General features: G+C 44.5%; 1 protein-coding gene across 1 annotated transcript; it reads right to left on the reverse strand.

Moving 5' to 3' along the window:
• Positions 1-5,772: 5,772 nt before the first annotated feature.
• On the reverse strand, positions 5,773-14,901 carry cdx1b (caudal type homeobox 1 b). The gene is made up of 3 exons (XM_030068485.1): positions 14,405-14,901; positions 8,799-8,947; positions 5,773-6,027 (listed from the first exon to the last, which is right to left on the reverse strand). Exons 1-3 carry the CDS (start codon positions 14,859-14,861, stop codon positions 5,773-5,775), a joined length of 861 nt encoding a protein of 286 aa, XP_029924345.1. The 5' UTR covers positions 14,862-14,901.
• Between the last annotated feature and the right edge of the window lie 4,379 nt (positions 14,902-19,280).

Below are 19,280 nucleotides of genomic sequence, written 5' to 3' on the forward strand. Positions count from 1 at the left end.
GAGTCTAACACGATGCACAACACATGTAGATCTTTTCTATGTGATGTGGTTCTGCAGTGAACCCCAGACCCCGGGGACGTGTTTTATTTTCACGTCCTCTGGAGCGACCTGATAGGCCGTCAGAGCTTTGGGGCGGAGCTTCAGGGAGACAAACCGTCAGAGTCTCCTCTGTGACCGAACCCGACCCGAGCCCCGGGTGTGGCTCGTCCTCCATCTTTAGGTCACGTTTGCCGCCTGAGACAGCTGGCGTGTTGCCTTCAGTGTCATCACGTAAACTCCAGCACTACACAGGAAGTTGCCCAGTTGCTCCATCAGCATCAGTGTTGACTAAAGTAACGCTGACGTGACTGAACTCGAACGCAGCATCTCCATGTTTGCCCGCTCGGGTCGGGCACACACACCGTGGCTGGGACGGGGGACTGATCACATGACCCCGTGCGTTTGGACCAGCACGACTTTTTAAGAACACGTTGGACCGTCAGACCGTCGGCTCGATCCCGGGGGGAATGAAGCGGAAAGGAAACATGATCGTTTCTGAGGCTGACTGCAGGTTTCCCCTCAGGGAGCGACGTGCAGTTTGGCCTGAAGAGGCTCCCGTAGCTCAGCTGAGGCCGTATGGACCCGTCATGAAGAACAGAAAGAAACAACTGGGCGGCATTGGAGGGTTGAACGCGGTGCAGTGAGGAAACACATCGCCTCGGGTTTTCTCTCTCCTTCGTTTTCTGAGGCACTGATCACTCAGGAGGCGGTGGATCGATAAAGTTTTGTCAGATTCTCTGCGTTTATTAGATTCAGCCTGGAGCACAGCAGGACAGCGCTGTCCCTCTGACTACAGCGTGATGTCAGAGGAAGATGGCCGCCGTGTGACCGTCATCTGAGAGGAAAAGCCAGAAGCTGCTGATGGAGCTCCAGGTCCGTGTTGGAGACCGGACTGCACCCGTGTGATTGGACAGTAAAGAGAGAGGGGGGGTGGTCACAGGCTGAGGGGAGGAGGCTGATGCAGAGGGCTTCCTCAGGCCAGGCTCTGCGGGTTCACCTGCCTCAGCTGGAGCGGCCCGGACGAGCCTCACCACGCGGCTGATCTGGAACCAGACGTGGATTTGAGCTGCGGCCGTTTGCAGCCGAGGCGTCGACCCGACCTGCGGCTCCGGCTCCCAGCAGAGCCACTGGAGCAGAGTCTGAGGAAAACTTCTCAACGTGGAGTTCTTCAAACAGTCTCCAACGTGAAGTTCCCAGAGTCGCTCTCAGGGGGGGGTTCTTGAGTCATGTTCTTGAGGTAAAGCTCTTAAAGTTCTCTGAGTAGAGTTCTTAAACCAGGGTTCTCAAAGTAGAGCTCTGTAAATGAGCCTGGGCGTTGGGCTCAGACCCAGTGCCTCCTGGAGCTCGCTGTCCCAGACCGCTGGGGGGCCGGCCCACCATTTTACACTCAGGGTCAAAAATCAGATGTTTGCCATCGCTCGACGCAGATCTCCTGTTCATAATGATGTTTATAACATGTATAATATGTAACAGTGTATTTATGTATATGATGTATATAACATGTATAATATGTAACAATGTATTTATGTTTATGATGATGTATATAACATGTATAATATGTAACAATGTATTTATGTATATGATGATGTATATAACATGTATAATATGTAACAATGTATTTATGTTTATGATGATGTATATAACATGTATAATATGTAACAATGTATTTATGTATATGATGATGTATATAACATGTGTAATATGTAACAATGTATTCATGTATATGATGATGTATATAACATGTATAATATGTAACAATGTATTTATGTTTATGATGATGTATATTAGCTCTGTGTTGCTTTCAACATAAAAATCATTTGGTGCGACTGAAACTTTGGGCCTCAAGTTCAAGATTGTTCTCCGACCTTCTTCCTGATCAACTTCCCTGTGTTCACCGGGCCGCTGATACACACACACACACACACACACACACACACACACACACACACACACACACACACACACACACACACACACACACACACGCACACTGCTGATAGTCTCTATCAGTGTTTAGATAGCACTGAAACGGACCCAGAAGGACAAAGGTCTTAATGAGGGCACACACACACACACACACACACACATACACACACACACACACACACACACGCACAGGGCAGGCCTGTTCTTCACACTGTGACCCAGTTCATAATAAAGCTGCTGTGTGTTGGACTTTATTAAAACTGAAAACTAAAGTGACTCTGACTCAGGTCAGAGGAAATTATATTCAACGTTTTGATTCTCTGTCTGTTCATCTCACACACAAAAAAAAAAAAACTCCAGGATTACAGTCATAGATTAACAAGAAGAAAAAACCTGGACATTCTCTGAGACTGAAGTCATGAATGTAAGAGAAAAAAATTATAGAATTATGAGGAAATTATGAGGAAAAAGTTGAAGTTGGTGAAAAACGTGAAGGCGTGTGCTTCCTTGGCCAAAATAGTGAAACAACTTTTCTGAGGTTTTTCTTCTCATAAATTTGTGACTATAATCTCAGTTTTTCAGGGTTTTTTTCTCGTAGATTTGTGAGTTTTTTTCTCGTAAACTTACAGCTGTAATCTGGGAAATTCTGAGTTGCCCTTTGGTAGGAACATGCCAAAGTCTGGGTAAATTTGGTGTCGTTAAAAAGGCTTCTCCTCCATTTCCTGTCAAATCATGCACACACACACACACACACACACACACACACACACACACACACACACACACACACACACACTCACACACACACACACACACACGATATATATAGCAGATAGCAGGATCCTCTGCTCTGTTTGCTCAGTGTTCCTCTTCGCCCTTTGGACACCACACCTCGACTCTGCTGCCTTGATTAGCCAATACGACTTAGTGTGTGTGTGTGTGTGTGTGTGTGTGTGTGTGTGTGTGTGTGTGTTGCTGTTGTCTACGTGTCAGTGTCGCTCTTTCTCTCTGTTAGTTGTATTAAGACTGGGTTCACCTCTGTCCTGCCACCAGCTTTATCTGTGCAAACACATCATGACTGTGGATGGTGTGTGTTGGACTGCCAGAGAGGAAGAGGCGTTTTGTGTGTGTGTGTGTGTGTGTGTGTGTGTGTGTGTGTGTGTGTGTGTCCAAAGCAGAAGTACATCATCAAACTTCTCAAAAACAAACGAGCTCATCGGTCATCTGTACAATAAAGCTTTTTGGTTTTAATACAAATTACTCTGAAAATATACACATTCAGTTCTCGTGTGCGATCAGGATCATTTACAGCAGATTTGTGTCGGCGGCGGGACGAGGCCCAAGCGTGAGCGGGAAACAAACGCACCCCAGCCGGGCGGCCACACACTTTGGGAGCGCTTGGTTTAACGTGGCGGGCAGCACAGGCGCACATCTGCAGGACAGGAGTGTGTTCAGGGTGATGGTGAGCGAGCCAGCCAGCGTGGTGTGTGTGTGTGTGTGTGTGTGTGTGTGTGTGTGTGTGTGTGTGTGTGTGTGTGTTGTCTTGAGTTTAGCCTGAACCCACATCCACACTGATACGCTTTTGTTTCAAAATGGCATTTAAAGGAATATTACAATGTTTCCCCCCGTCCCCAGCCTGAGGCCAGATGTTGGACACCGTCTCCACCTCTGGCTCAGCTCCTGTGGGTAGCATCTCCTGTTAGCTTAGCATAAAGACTTGAGGTCTATGGGAGTCGTTAGCTTGGCTCCATGTATTTCAGATCCACATGATGCGCTGTGTGAATCAGACAGCTCATACAGGCTAACGACTCCCATAGACTTCAAGTCTTTATGCTAAGCTAATATCCATAACAACCTGCTGAGAGTGCGATCACACATGCTGGGGCTGTGGCTGATGTGCCCTTGAGCCAAGCACTTAACACTACGGCACGCAGGAAGGACGGCATCACAACGTGCGTGTGTGTGTGTGTGTGTGTGTGTGTGTGTGTGTGTGTAGCTCTAACCTCTGCTGCTAGCTTGCTACACTCAGCAGAATGAAGGTACTAACTGGAACCAAAAATGGCTCTTCAGATTGAGGCCGGAGAAGAACCATTTTTGGTTCCACAAAGAAGCTTTTAGCAAGAGGTTCTTTAAAGAACCTTTTCTGTAGATGGTTCTTAATGGAACCCCCACAGGTGGCTCAAAGAACCATCAAAAACAGTTCCTTGAGGAACCATAAATGGTTATTTTAAACAGGCTCTTTAAGCGACCATGTTTAAGAAGGTTCTTTGTGGACCCAGCTGGTTCAGTAAAGAACCTTTTTTTTTTAAATGGTTCTTTAGAAATTTTTCAGAATAAAAGCTTCTCTGAGTGTTTTAAATCAGATGGCTGTGTGCAGGTTGAAAACCAACATGAACATGTTGTTGGCCGGTTCTCCACGTTCCTTGTTCCTTCACTGGGTTCCAGACGAGCTATTAAAAATGTTTTCTGATGGTTTATAGAGCGAGACATTAATCCATTCACTGAGGAAATAATCTGCACATTAATCCACTCACTGAGGAAATAATCTGCACATTAATCCACTCACTGAGGAAATAACTCCAATAAACATGAAGAACCTTTAGCACTTTAAAGAACCACAGACCCGCATGGACTAAATAAAGAGTGTTTTTAGGAACCACTGAAGAACCAGTGTTTTTCTGCAGAGATTTAATCTGAGCTGCTGAGCCAGAGACCCAGCCTGCAGGTCAGTGTTGTGTCCAGCGGGGGCAGCACTGAGCTAAACAGAGCAGAATCTGTGTGGGTCAGTGGGGCTCAATGCTCTAAACTGATCAGTCCATTTGATCCAGATATTGATCAGTAACTGGACTGTTCCTGTCCATATTTCTGCTGCAGACAGGATTATAAACTGAGATTATAATCCATGGCTGTAAAATGCTGTGAGTTTGAGCAGATTTGCACTGGCATTGAGGCTCTGTGCTGCTGACTGGCTGCAGAACCACAGGAGAACCAATCATCTGCTTCCTAAATGTTCCACATTTAGGAGCAGGATTATGGTTTTGGCCAGTGGGTGTGGCCTGTCGGGACCTTCTGATCCAGCATCATCTGATGTGTAAATATGTCACTTCAATAGTTAGAAATGCAGTTTTCTTGTAATTGTTGTATGCAAACATGGGAAAAAAGTGATGATTCATTTTGTCAGATCTGACCTGAAAATGAAGAAATTTCATAAAAATTTTTACAAGAAAATGACTGGAAAATTAGCATCGCCATGTGTTTCTAATGGCTGAAATGACGTATTTAAATGATGCTGGATCAGATTTCTTGTGACACTTTCAGACACACCAGCGTTTAAACTCCCCTGGAGGACCCCTGGGGGGCGCTCCAGGACCCCGTGGGGGTCCCCGGATCACACCGTGAGAACCCCGGCGCTGTGACACCCGACAGGTCAAAGTTCAACCGAGCCTCGCTCTGCAGGCGGCGGCAGCGGCGGCGTTTGGGAGAAACAGTTTGGGTCAAAAGTCTGAGGACGCCGCTCTCCCACAGTCGTCATGGTAACAGTGACGTCGCCGTGACGAGCGTTCGCTTTAAGAAAAAGGGGAAAAAGCTGACAGGAGGCAAGATAGCGTGAAAGTGAAAGCTTTTTTCAGTTCACAGGGAAGATTGTCTGATTTCTAGTCCACATCTCTCCTTCTCCTTCTTCTCTTTCTTCTTCTCTTTCTTCTTCTCTTTCTTCTTCTCTTTCTTCTTCTCTTTCTTCTTCTGCTCACGGCGACTCCACGTCTGCGGCGTCAGCGTCCGTCAGACGAAGGCCCTCCCTCCTCTTCCTCAGTACTCCTCTTTGATGGTCAGAGGCAGGGAGGAAGGGGACACCAGCCCGTTGCTGCTGCTGCTGCTCGTCACCATGGCGACGCTGCCACCGTTCCCATGGAGGCCGCCACCGCTGCCGTTGCTGCTGGCGGCGCCGCCGCTGTGGTTGCCATGGGGAGGAGTGGGCGTGGTCGTGGAGGAGGCCGGCTGCTGGAGCTTCTTCTTGTTGACCTTCCTCTCCTTCGCCCTGCGGTTCTGAAACCAGATCTTCACCTGGGAGAGAGAGAGAGAGAGAGAGAGAGAGAGAGAGAGAGAGAGAGAGAGAGAGAGAGAGAGAAGAGACAGAGAGACAGACAGAGAGAGAGAGCGAGAGAGAGAGAGAGAGACAGACAGAGAGAGAGAGACAGAGTGAGAGAGAGAGAGACAGAGAGAGAGAGAAAGAGAGACAGACAGAGAGAGAGAGAGACAGACAGAGAGAGAGAGACAGAGAGAGAGAGAGAGAGAGACAGAGAGAGAGAGAGAGAGAGAGACAGAGAGAGAGAGAGAGAGAGAGAGAGACAGACAGAGAGAGAGAGAGACAGACAGAGAGAGAGAGACAGAGTGAGAGAGAGAGAGACAGAGAGGATATATTTTATTCTGTTTTTAATTAAAAATGATCTGTTCACTCATTTAGTTGTGTGTGTGTGTGTGTGTGTGTGTGTGTGTGTGTGTGTGTGTGTGTGTGTGTGTGTGTGTGTGTGTGTGTGTGGTTCCTGTTTTACTGACTGATTTATTACAGGGTTGCTGTTTCTTAATTTTCATTTTTCTGTTGTTGTTGTTTTTTTTTCATGTGAAGCTTTTTGCCTTACATTAGTTTGTATGTAAAGTGTTATCCAAATAAAGTCGGACTGACTGATTGACTGATTGATTGATTGATTGATTGACATTATTGATTGACCTAACAGCTGAGTTCCAGTGAAAGCTTCATCTGGCTGGAGCTTCCTGCTGGAGGTGAAACGACGTCGAGAGCTGGGGAAACAAAACCTGCACGTTGCAATTCAAATGTCCACAGTTAATAATTACAAAATATTGATAACGCTGAATGAAGGCCAGCATGTCTTGGTCGGATGGCGGCGTGCAGGAGGCTGTGTGTGTTTTCACCTCATGAGCATCAAAACGGTTCAAATAAAGTCACTTTATTCTTCCCTTTGAAACGGGACAGGATTCAGTCCATCGCTTTGAAAACAGGAGAAAAAGACGATGAGCACCTCAGCAAGAAATCACCCAAAAATTAGCAAAAAAAAAAAAAAAAAAAAAATCAAACAAACAAGCAAACAAGGAAACGACCTGAAATGAAGCAACAAAAAGAAAGTGCTAAAAATATAAAAAGCAAATTACTTATTTACATCTATGTATGTATATATGTGTATATATATGTATATATGTCTGTATATGTACGTATGTATTTGTGTGTGTGTGTATATATATATATGCAAATAAGTAACCTGCTTTTTTAATTTTCAGCACTTGCACATTTTCAAATTAATTTCTTGCTAAGTTGCCATTTTTGCATATTTATAGAAGAAATCAAGCCAGTGTGCTCGGGTTAGAAAGGCTTCAGTATTTGGTTTGGTCTGGTTTGGTCTGGTCTGGTCTGGTCTGGTCTGGCTTGGTTTGGCTTGGTTTGGTTTGGTTTGGTCTGGTCTGGTCTGGTCTGGCTTGGTTTGGCTTGGTTTGGTTTGGTTTGGTCTGGTTTGGTTTGGTTTGGTTTGGTTTGGTCTGGTCTGGTCTGGTTTGGTTTGGTTTGGTTTGGTTTGGTTTGGTCTGGTTTGGTTTGGTTTGGTCTGGTTTGGTTTGGTTTGGTCTGGTTTAGTTTGGTTTGGTCTGGTCTGGTTTGGTTTGGTTTGGTTTGGTCGGGTTTGGTTTGGTTTGGTTTGGTTTGGTTTGGTTTGGTTTGGTTTGGTTTGGTCTGGTTTGGTTTGGTCTGGTCTGGTTTGGTTTGGTCTGGTTTGGTTTGGTTTGGCTTGGTTTGGTCTGGTCTGGTTTGGTTTGGTTTGGTTTGGTTTGGTTTGGTTTGGTTTGGTTTGGTTTGGTCTGGTTTGGTCTGGTTTGGATTGGTTTGGTTTGGTCTGGTTTGGTTTGGTCTGGTTTGGTCTGGTTTGGATTGGTTTGGTTTGGTCTGGTTTGGATTGGTCTGGTTTGGTTTGGTCTGGTTTGGTTTGGTTTGGTTTGGTCTGGTTTGGATTGGTTTGGTTTGGTCTGGTTTGGATTGGTCTGGTTTGGTTTGGTCTGGTTTGGTTTGGTCTGGTTTGGTTTGGTCTGGTTTGGTTTGGTTTGGTTTGGCTTGGTTTGGCTTGGTTTGGTTTGGTTTGGCTTGGTTTGGTTTGGCTTGGTTTGGTTTGGTTTGGTTTGGTTTGGTTTGGTCTGGTTTGGTTTGGCTTGGTTTGGTTTGGTTTGGCTTGGTTTGGTTTGGCTTGGTTTGGTTTGGTTTGGTTTGGTTTGGTTTGGTTTGGTTTGGTTTGGTCTGGCTTGGTTTGGTTTGGTTTGGTTTGGTTTGGTTTGGCTTGGTTTGGTTTGGTTTGGTTTGGCTTGGCTTGGCTTGGTTTGGTTTGGCTTGGCTTGGTTTGGTTTGGTTTGGTTTGGTCTGGTCTGGTCTGGTCTGGTTTGGTTTGGTTTGGCTTGGTTTGGTTTGGTCTGGCTTGGCTTGGCTTGGCTTGGTTTGGTTTGGTCTGGCTTGGCTTGGTTTGGCTTGGTTTGGCTTGGTTTGGTTTGGCTTGGTTTGGTTTGGCCTGGTTTGGCTTGGCTTGGTTTGGTTTGGTTTGGTTTGGTCTGGCTTGGTTTGGTTTGGTTTGGTTTGGTTTGGTTTGGTCTGGTTTGGTTTGGTTTGGTCTGGCTTGGTTTGGTTTGGTTTGGTTTGGTTTGGTTTGGCTTGGTTTGGTTTGGTTTGGTTTGGCTTGGCTTGGCTTGGTTTGGTTTGGCTTGGCTTGGTTTGGTTTGGTTTGGTTTGGTCTGGTCTGGTCTGGTCTGGTCTTGGCTTGGCTTGGCCGGTGCAGGTGTTCAGGTACCTGTCTCTCGGAGAGGCTGAGCGCCGTGGCGAGCTCCGCCTTCCTCCTGATGGTGATGTAGCGGCTGTAGTGGAACTCCTTCTCCAGCTCCAGGCGCTGGTGGTCGGTGTAAACCACGCGGTACTTGTCTTTGGTGCGAGTCTTCCCGTCTGGAACACAGAGAGACAGGCAGAGAGACAGGCAGAGAGACAGGCAGAGAGACAGGCAGAGTCAGCATGAGGCTTCATCACGACAGGAAACAAACGACACCACGTCTTCCTCCACGTTAAAGGACGAGCACTGACACCATGTTTCCACCCCGGACCTCGCTGCACAATGACCTCTAGTGACCTCTAGGAGAACCACAGCCTCATCAAACTTTACAGACACAAACTAGAGAGCGAGGCCGTTCAGAGGAGCTCTGCTTCTCCAGCTGGACTGACAGTGAGGGCCAGTTTCTGACACATTAAAACAACACAACGCTCAGCATCCAGTCACTGGAACATGCAGGTCTAATGCAGAGGCAGCTCATGTGGAGCCTTTACAAGTATCAGAGCAAAAGAAAGATAAAAAAGAAAAAGTATTTTCTTTAATTACAAGTTTAATTCTGGAAATTCTGAGTTTCCCTGTCTCCATATTTTTTCAGCTCTGACATCACGCTGATATTTGATAGCTGTGTCCGGCAGCGGGAAGCCGGCAGGCCCCGGTGAGGATCTGCAGCAGCACAAAATCACACCAAGCCATTGTGAAAAAATGCCGAGGGAGTGCATGCAGTCATAGTATTTTATATAATGTGTTATAAAGTAATCACATAAAGTCTTCCCTCCTCAGTCACACTAATGGGGCTCTATCTGCTCTGCCTGCATGGGACTGTTTGCTATTCAAATAGAGTCCACCTGTGGCCAGCTGCCACGGGACGATTTGCATGGAGCTGAGGACGCTCTCCTCTGGGCTTTATTCATGCCGGCGCTCCTGTGTGACTGTGTGTGTGACACCGGGGCCGTCAGGGCTACTGGTCACACTGGTGAGACAGCAGGCGCTCACTGGGCCACACAAACGTCCAGAAACACTCAAACCACCGGTTATTATGATGAAGCCTCACGTCCCGAGTCCTAAACTTTGAGTTGGAGTCCCAAACAAGTGTGACGGCGTCTTAGAGAGGGATAATATGGTGAGAAAAAAATTTCTGAGATTATTATTATGAGAAAAATTGTACAAATTTACAAGAAAAAAACTCAGAATAATTGTTTTTCTCTCTATTTTTCTATAAGGGGACACATGAAGGAAAACACCGGGATTTCCTTCTTGCTAAATCCCAGAGAAGAAAAACTAGTTTTCACTGTGTTTTTACTCGTAAATTTGTGTTTGTATAAATTCTGAATTTCTGAGTTTTTTTCTCATAAGTTTGTGATTTTTTTCTCATAAATATAAAACTTTAATCTCGGAATTTGTGTTTTTCTCTTGCACATCTGTGACAGTATATCTCAGAATGTTTGCTTTTATAAATTCTGAATTTTTGAGTTTTTTTTTCATAAAGTTGTGAGTTATTTTTCTCGTGAATTTGCCACTTTAATCTCAGAGAATATCCAGGGTTCATTTTTCTAATAACTTTGATCTAAAAAAATTCTCCCTGCAGTGGCCCTGATACGCTGTCGTACACATCACACAGAATACATAAAAAAAAAAAAAATTAAAAAAAAGCAGAAAAACAATCTACCGAACATCATCACGCAGATTTCAGATCTGTTGCTGAGAGCCGTCAGACTCGTGGAGTTTTCTGAGCCGCAGAGAGACGACGTGGTGTCGGGACGTCCTGCTGGGAAACCAGGACAGAAACAGAGTGAGGCATCTCACCTCCTGCCCGTCTCTGATATTTACACTATGAACTAACACACAGCTGACTGACTAGTGACATCCACTAATGAATCCAGATAATTAGAGGGCAACACACACACACACACACACACACACACACACACACACACACACACACACACACAGTGGCCTCTCTCAATCGATTAAGAGGCCCTCATTTCTCTTTAACATGCTCTGATTCAATATTAACGTAAAACACACAACAGTTAAATAACTGCCAGTCACTCACACACACACACACACACACACTCTGTCATTGCTCACTGGGACAAATTAAAACTCAAACATTTTAGTTTGGGGGAGCATCTGTCAGAAGTGCAGCTTTTCTGCCTCATTTGTCAGAAACTGAGCTGAGAACAGTTTGACTCTCCACGAGTCGCCCGCTCGGCAAATACACAGGGGAGAGGAGGCAGGCGGCTAATGAAGCACCGTAAATCACAGAGACAGACAGGGAGAGAGACAGACAGACAGGGAGACAGACAGGGAGACAGACAGGGAGAGAGACAGAGAGGGAGAGAGACAGAGAGGCAGACAGAGAGAGAGACAGACAGGGAGAGAGACAGACAGGGAGAGAGACAGGGAGAGAGACAGAGAGACAGACAGACAGAGAGACAGACAGACAGAGAGACAGACAGGGAGAGAGACAGAGAGGGAGAGAGACAGAGAGGCAGACAGACAGAGAGACAGACAGGGAGAGAGACAGACAGGGAGAGAGACAGGGAGAGAGACAGAGAGACAGACAGACAGACAGGGAGACAGACAGGGAGACAGACAGGGAGAGAGACAGAGAGGGAGAGAGACAGAGAGGCAGACAGACAGAGAGACAGACAGGGAGACAGACAGACAGAGAGACAGACAGGGAGAGAGAGAGACACGGAGAAAGACAGGGAGACAGACAGAGACAGACAGGGAGAGAGACAGACAGAGTCTCTACCTGAGGCCTGTTTTTTTCAGTTCCTTGTTTTATCGATTTTAATATTGTGTGTTTAGAAATGTGAAAACCTTCAGGACTCTCAGACCTCTAGGGCCACACAAAGGGCCACACAGACCCGGCTGTGTGGCCCTTCAGCCACCCAGCTGAGGTGATCCAGTCTGGCCTCGTCTAGTTTAGTCCAGTTTCATTTAGTTTAGTCTAGTCTTAATTTTATTCAGTCCAGTTCAGTCTCGTTTAGTCTACTTTAGTCTAGTCCAGCTTAGTCTACTTTAGTCTTTTAGTCTAGTTTAATTCTGTGTAATTTAGTCTGGTTTAGTCTTGTCTAATTTAGTTTAGTAGTTTATGGCCCCTGACCTTCACTCGGACCAGCTGGACTTGGAGCCAGGTTCCAGGCTGAGGCGGGACGGGTGCTGGTCCCAGGACGTCCCTGGGACCAGCCCCTGTCTCTGGGTTAGCCAGGCGCTGGCTGCAGCCCCGTCCTGTGCCTGCTCGTGGTTTGGGACGGTGTGTGTCCACAGAGACAGGCTCAGGGCTTCATGTAGTTTGAATTTGTTTGTGACTTTTTGTCGTGGTAAAAGTGACCACAGCTGGAAATGAGGGGAAGCTCAGTTTTCTGTCAGAGTAATTCAAGTTTCATTATTATTATTATTTTCATTTAAATGAGACATTAATACTCATCACAACATATACAAATACATCTGAAGACACACACACACACACACACACACACATGAACACACTTTTTCAAATGCTTGAAAGGCATCTGAATGCATCTGACATAATATTTGTATTGATTCATTTCTTTGCCCATGTATTTTTTTTTTTTTTTGTTTACTCCTTTATTTTTTAAATATTTTTTCTTTGCTACTGTCTGTCTGTCTGTATTTATTTATGTATTTAGCTAAATTTCAATTTCAATTTTAATTTTCTGGGAATTAACCTAAAAAGTATTTTGCTAAAGTGTACATCTCGATGAAATAGATAGATAGATAGATAGATAGATAGATAGATAGATAGATAGAGAGATAGATAGAGAGATAGATAGATAGATCTGAGGACCGGTCAGTGCTGACACTGCTCCCCGTCCAAACTGCACCCCTACACACACACACACACACACACACACACACACACACACACACACACACACACACACACACTTCAAAGCGGGACGGGCTGTGTGCTCCGCCTCGGGACGGGCCGCAGACAAAGCGGGGCAGGTCAGCGGCCGGAGACACTTTCATTTACATGAGAAGAGCCTGAAACACGCTTCACACGTTTGATCCCGGACACTTCACACACACACACACACACACACACACACACACGGTGAGCAGTGTGGGAATCCAGGCGGACAGGAGTTTCACCACTTGAAGATCTTCATACGTCACCACTCACATTTTGGATTCAGTTGTAAAATAAAAGTTACAGTTATTTTAATTTTGAATTTGAAATTATTTTCTGTTGGAATTATGTCTCTGCGTATTTTATTTTATATGATGTCACTTCATTTATCAGATCAGCGGTAAACAGGTGAAACTTAAGCAACTTTTGTTTAAGGCGCGTCATTTACGTCCATAAAATTCGCGGTTTCTCGGTTCTCACGTTACAAATAGATTAATAACATATTTCATCAGTTTTTAAAACGAGAATGGCTGCATTTGGTTTTTCCTGCCAACTTGCCTACTAAAAAGCACTGTCCTTTTAGGCGCACGCACACACGCACACGCACACACACACACACACGCACACACACACACACACACACACACACACACACACATACACACACTGGGAAATGCAGTTTTATATTCTCTTTTCATGTCAAAACGCTGCAGTCTGAAATATTTCCTGTCCGTTCATGAAAAACTGATTTCGTGATTAAAACCACAGGAGATGCAAATGAAGCTACAGACTCTTTTTTCTTTCATTTTCCAAGGAACTTTTTAAAATTATTATTTTTAAAGGTTATGCGGTGAGGAAATAACCCGTTTTTCAAACCTGTTGCTCGGCTCCCGTTACCTCAACGAGCTGCCCAGCTAAACACGGGCTGACACGCAGGCTAAGAGGCCCAAATATAGGAAAATGATACAGAGGTTAGGAGAACTATCTGAGCCCCTAAACCCCCCAAATACCATTTCATGCGCTTTTCTTCCGGTGTCATTTATCCTCCTTTGATTCAGATCAGAAAAAATGAAACGCTCCACGTCTTCCTCTGGACAGGACAGGCTTTAGAGCCGCTGTTGGACTCTATCTCTATTCTGAGGCAAAGCGCAGCTGAAAATGGGCCGAAAGACATTTGAGTATCAATGTTATTCTTATCTCATATTAAAATGTTATTGTCAAATAGTTTTAACTCGAGGCAGGAGTTGTGGGAAAGAGGACAAACTGCCCAGTTCAGCCTCGGCATGTGGCACTAATGCATGGGATGGAAATGTTAAATAGCCTAAATACTATTTTCCATGTTGTCAAAATAGGAAGAAAATTAATCGGTTTGCGCATTGAATCCAGAAATATCAGCAGGTGCTTTAGGCCAAGTAAGTGAAAAGTGACTGACCAGTGACACACTTGAATATGTAGGCCTAGTTATTTTTCATAAGGATAAAACAGCTGAAATATGATATAGGCCTTTCACAGAAAATCTGTCGGAAATACTACTACTACTACTACTACTACTACTACTACTACTACTACTACTAATAATAATAATAATAAAACATCACGAGTTCATTGTAGGCCTACACTATGGGAATATTATAGCAATACTAGAAAAATTATAGGGTGTCATGACTGGGTATCATCTGGACAGGCCGCTTACTTGAGGTGGAGGGCGGTGCGCTGCTGCGCCGCATCCAGTCGTACGGGTTCCTCCGCTGCGGGGATCCGGGCGACAGCTGCCCCGCCGACGGGTTGAGGGGGGCGGGCAGGAGCGCTGACGGCTGCCCAGGGAAGTCTGGAGAACCGAAGCCCAGGGTGGCTCCCACGTTGGTGGCGGGCGGCCCTGTAGCTGCTGCGCCCGGATGCCCGTAGTGGGACGGCCACTCATCGCGGGAGGGAGGCGGGTACGCCGGGCTCCAGCCGCCCGGCCCGCCCTGGCCCGGATGTGGGTCGTTATTGAGGCCCGGGACGTGGTGGTGGTAGCCGGCGAAGTCTGGGTACTGCGGCGGGGCGGCCACGAAGTTCTGCGGGTTGAGGTTGAGTCCCGGGTGGCGGGTCACCGGGTTCTGGTGCGGGTACATGGCGGGGTCTTTGTCCAGCAGGTAACTCACGTACATGTTTCCAGGTGACGGGACGCCCTCAGCATACTGCGGCTCCAGCCTGTCTCTCTCTCTCTGCCTGTCTCTGTCTAGGTCCAGGTCGCTCTACCAGGCCAGAGGTGTGTGTCAGTGTGTGTCACGGTGTGTCAGAGTGTGTGTGTGTGTGTGTGAGTGTGTGTGTGAGTGAGTGAGACCAACTGGACTCCTTTAACTCTCTCTCTCTCTCTCTCTCTCTCTCTCTCTCTCTCTCTCTCTCTCTCTCTCTACCTGTGTGAAGCTCCACCTGTCCTCTGCAGGTTTCTCCATCAGCTACCAGTTTAAAGTGTCAAGTCACATGGTGAGTTTTATTGCTGTTATCTCCCTCCCACTCTCTCTCTCTCTCTCTCTCTCTCTCTCTCTCTCTCTCTCTCTCTCTCTCTCTGTGGACAGTGTAAAGCAAGCAGCTCTGAATCAGCTTTACTTTTCTGTTTCTATCTGTACCATTATTATTGTTATTACTATATACCAGTAATAATAATAAGTATGATGTCAGGACAGGTTATGTGTTACCTTATAAACCAGGTTATCACCTGGGGAACCCCCCCCCCCCCACCCCCCCCCCCCCCCCCCGCCCCATTCTTCTCTATCTGTCTGCATTTGCATGACAGGCCGCTGCTGCATTTCAAAGGCCGCCATCAAAGGAAGAGCCAAACTTACAAATGACGATAAAAAAGGACAAAAACAGACTAACATGTTGTCAGTCAGCGCGACGACACGGAGGCTTCACCTCCTCCTCCTCCTCCTCCTCCTCCTCCTCCTCCTCCTCATGTCTTCATTCTCCGTCTTCCGGCAGGCAGGCCGTCATTTTGAACAAATTATTCTGATGATTCTCACAGTTCTTCCTAACCTTATTCCCACTGACAACTCGCTGTTTACAATCCCACATTACTAGTACTACTACTAAAACTACTACTACTACTACCACTATTTATATTACTATGACTAATAATAATAATGTCATGTAATAATTATAACCCATAATATTTACATTTATCAGAACTGTCTCCACATAAAATTGCAAGGAGTTGATTTGTCTGATTTGGAAAAAGACGACGCCATTAATGTTAAAACAACAACAACAAACAAACAAACAAACAGACAAAATGAATGAATGAATAAATAATAAATAAATAAATAAATAATAACAGGTGTCTGGGAGCAGACTGAGCTGCAGACGGGGTTTAGGCTGTCTGCTGCTGAGCCTCCCAGCTTAGTAACAATACTACTACTACTACTACTACTACTACTATTACTACTAATAATAATAATGATGATGACAACAACAACAATCATCATCATATAGGTAGTAATAATAACACTATAATAACATTATATTCATACTTTTATTAAAATAATATAATATCATATTAAATTATTATATTTGAAATGAATAAACTATGAAACCAAATTTAGTTTAATAATATAATAATAGTAATAGTGGTATTAGAAAATATAATATATATAATATAATACAATACCTAAAACGAATATAATAGTATAATAAGGTAATATATAATAATACATAATCAGTATACTGTTGATAGGTAATCCTACTACCACCAGCAACAATACTACTAATGATAATGATACGAATAAGAACAGGTAATAATAATTATAGGTAATAATGATATGTATTAATAGGTATTAATAATAATAATTATTATTATGATAACAATAAGAAGAAGTAGAAGAAGAGTGTTAATAATAATAATAATAATAATAACAATTATGATAATAACAATAAGAACAATAATGATAATTTTAATATTAATAATTTAGGTTTATCCAAAGAAATATCACCTGATCTTTGTTTTGCCGTAACCTACAGGCCGCAGGTCACGTGACATTTCATTCATATTTTAGCACTTTAATTGCAAAGTCACGCGCGGAGGACTTCCCTGTCAGTCTTTGTCAAAAGCAGTCCTATTATTGTTATTATTATTATTATTATTATTATTATTGTTGTTGTTAAGTTACAAGTTTTAATAGTCGCGCATGCGTAATATAGCCTGATTTCCAAAAATAGGTCTCCGGTCAGCAAAATAAATCCCACATTTTAACACACACACACACACACACACACTGTGGCTGAAGGAAGCGGTGAGGTCACCTGGCGGTCAGCAGCAGCTCTGTCTCCTTCCTCCGGGGGGGCAGACGCCAAACTACACCCCTCCCCCGTCTGTCTCTCTCTCTTTCTTTCACACACACACACACACACACACACACACACACACACACACACCAACAGAACCAGCAGAACAGAATTTTGTCGTGTTTTCTCCGTGCAGGGTTTTGAACCCGCAACCCTCTGGGCCGCCCTGCGCTTCACCGCCGCGCCAGTATCGCTCAGCTGAGCTTTAAACATCCACCTCCTGATTTGTCTGGGTCAGGGTTAGAGACGCATCAGGTTCAGGTCTGAGTGAAGCAGCAACCTCAGCTTAGCGACGGCTTCAGACACTGAGGCCAATAATAAGATTCATTACATAATAAACACACAGATCATTATTAAACAGGAATAAAAATGACTCACACATTAGCAAAAAAACAAAACAATAAAAAAACCAGAAAGCTATCAACTATATATATATATATATATATATATATATATATGTATATATATATATATGTATATATATATATATATCAAGAAAACTGTATTTCCAGCGATTGAAATGATCTGTTTTTGAAATGATCTATTTATTTATCATAATGTTTTTCGTAAGATTTTAATTAATTTTTTTCCTCATTTTGCTGAGGACCCCTGGAAGACCCTGGAGGACCCCTGGGGGTCCCCGGACCCTGCTTTGAAAAGCCCTGGTCTGGAGGAATCCCCCTTCCTTAAGTCTTGTGTTTCTGAGGAGAATTATCTGTGTCTTTATGGATTTATGGGAGATTTATTGTTTTACACTGATGGGGCTCAGTTGGCCCGCGAGCTGCCGGCCGCCCAGGTGTGTGCGCTCACCTGCCCGCACGCCGAGCTCATGCAGCAGGAGCCAAGAACCACGCCATGGAAATATTTAAATTTAAAATATTTTCTCTTTAAATTATTTTCAAAACTAAAAACATATATATATGTACACACACACACACACACACACACACACACACACACACACACACACACACACATACATTATATATCTATATCTGTAAGAACCCCTGCTGTGTGTATGTGTGTGTATTTTCTCCTCAGCTTCCTCACATCAGAGCTTTAGTGTGAGTCTGCGGGCAGAAACCAGAACAAACCGGTTTAAAACGTCGTTGCCGATCATTTGATCATTTTTCTGTTTCTTTTTTTTTTATTTTTATGTTTGTGCAGCATTTCCTCATCCCACTTTTTAGTTTCACCAGCCACTGTGCTTTATATTCAGTTTTGGTTTATTTTATGTATTTCCATTTTGTTTCCATCATGTTCAGTGTGTGTGTGTGTGTGTGTGTGTGTGTGTGTGTGTGTGTGTGTAATGTTTGTTAAAGGTACACTAAAACTGAGGGGTGACTTAAGTGGGGACCATTTGACACAACCGACCAAAAAACAAACCAAAAAAACAAACCATGGAATCAACACACAAAGTATCAGCTGGTCAGAGCGATGATGAGAGCCATACAGACTCAACCATCCTGATCAGCATCAGTTGAGTCTAAAGGGTCCTCACCTCGGTGCAGTTTTACGCAGTGCACCTTTAAACAGCTTGTTTGGTTTTGCACCTCGACTGAATGAGTTTCCTGTTCGGGATAATAAAGTTAAACTCCATGTGACCTCCGAGCAGCGCTCATCGTCGCCGCCCGGCCGCACCACCGGGTGGCGCTGCCCGTTAACACCAGTGTTCTCCAACTGGAAATGCAGTTTCAGGGGCTGTAAACTGATTTTGGGAGTCTCTGTTTGGTTGTATTTTGTCTTTTTGCGTGTGTTTTCTCCGGAGCCCCACTCACCCTGTTTACCTGTAACCCGCCATACAGGTGAGTGAACAGGTAAATAAGGAGAAACCCCACCTCTGTGCCCCATTACCGGAGGTGATAGTAACCAAAAAGAACGTGTGCAGCCTCACCAAGTAAAACAACACAGGCTACAGACATATTTGGCTCGTGCACATGTATTTCCAGCATGATCCCAACATGTTAAAAGGCAAACACAAAGAAGTACAACACATTCAACTTCAAATAAATACATAAATAATTAAATGAAACAATCCTGAAGTCCATATAAAGATACAGAACCACAATTCAAGAGATAAAAGAAAATGCGCACATTAAAAAAAAACAAAAAAAAACAAAAACAGCTAAATCAACAATGTCTTTGCAGATTTCACCATGAATCCCTTAATAATCCAGTTTCCTTGTTCCATAAAAAGGCCTAAGCCGACTTCCTCAAGCCCTTCTCAGATGCTGCAGCTCTGTTCC

This window comes from Myripristis murdjan, chromosome 14 (genome assembly GCF_902150065.1).
Source record: "Myripristis murdjan chromosome 14, fMyrMur1.1, whole genome shotgun sequence".
Taxonomy (NCBI): Eukaryota; Metazoa; Chordata; class Actinopteri; order Holocentriformes; family Holocentridae; genus Myripristis; species Myripristis murdjan.

Coding starts and splice junctions, on each gene's coding strand:
- cdx1b (XM_030068485.1), bottom strand. CDS start 14,861: ATGTACGTGAGTTACCTGCTGGACAAAGACCCCGCCATGTACCCGCAC. Junction 8,948..14,404: donor CGCACCGCCCTCCACCTCAA/GTAAGCGGCCTG, acceptor TCTGTGTTCCAG/ACGGGAAGACTCGCACCAAA. Junction 6,028..8,798: donor TCAGCCTCTCCGAGAGACAG/GTACCTGAACAC, acceptor TCTCTCTCCCAG/GTGAAGATCTGGTTTCAGAA.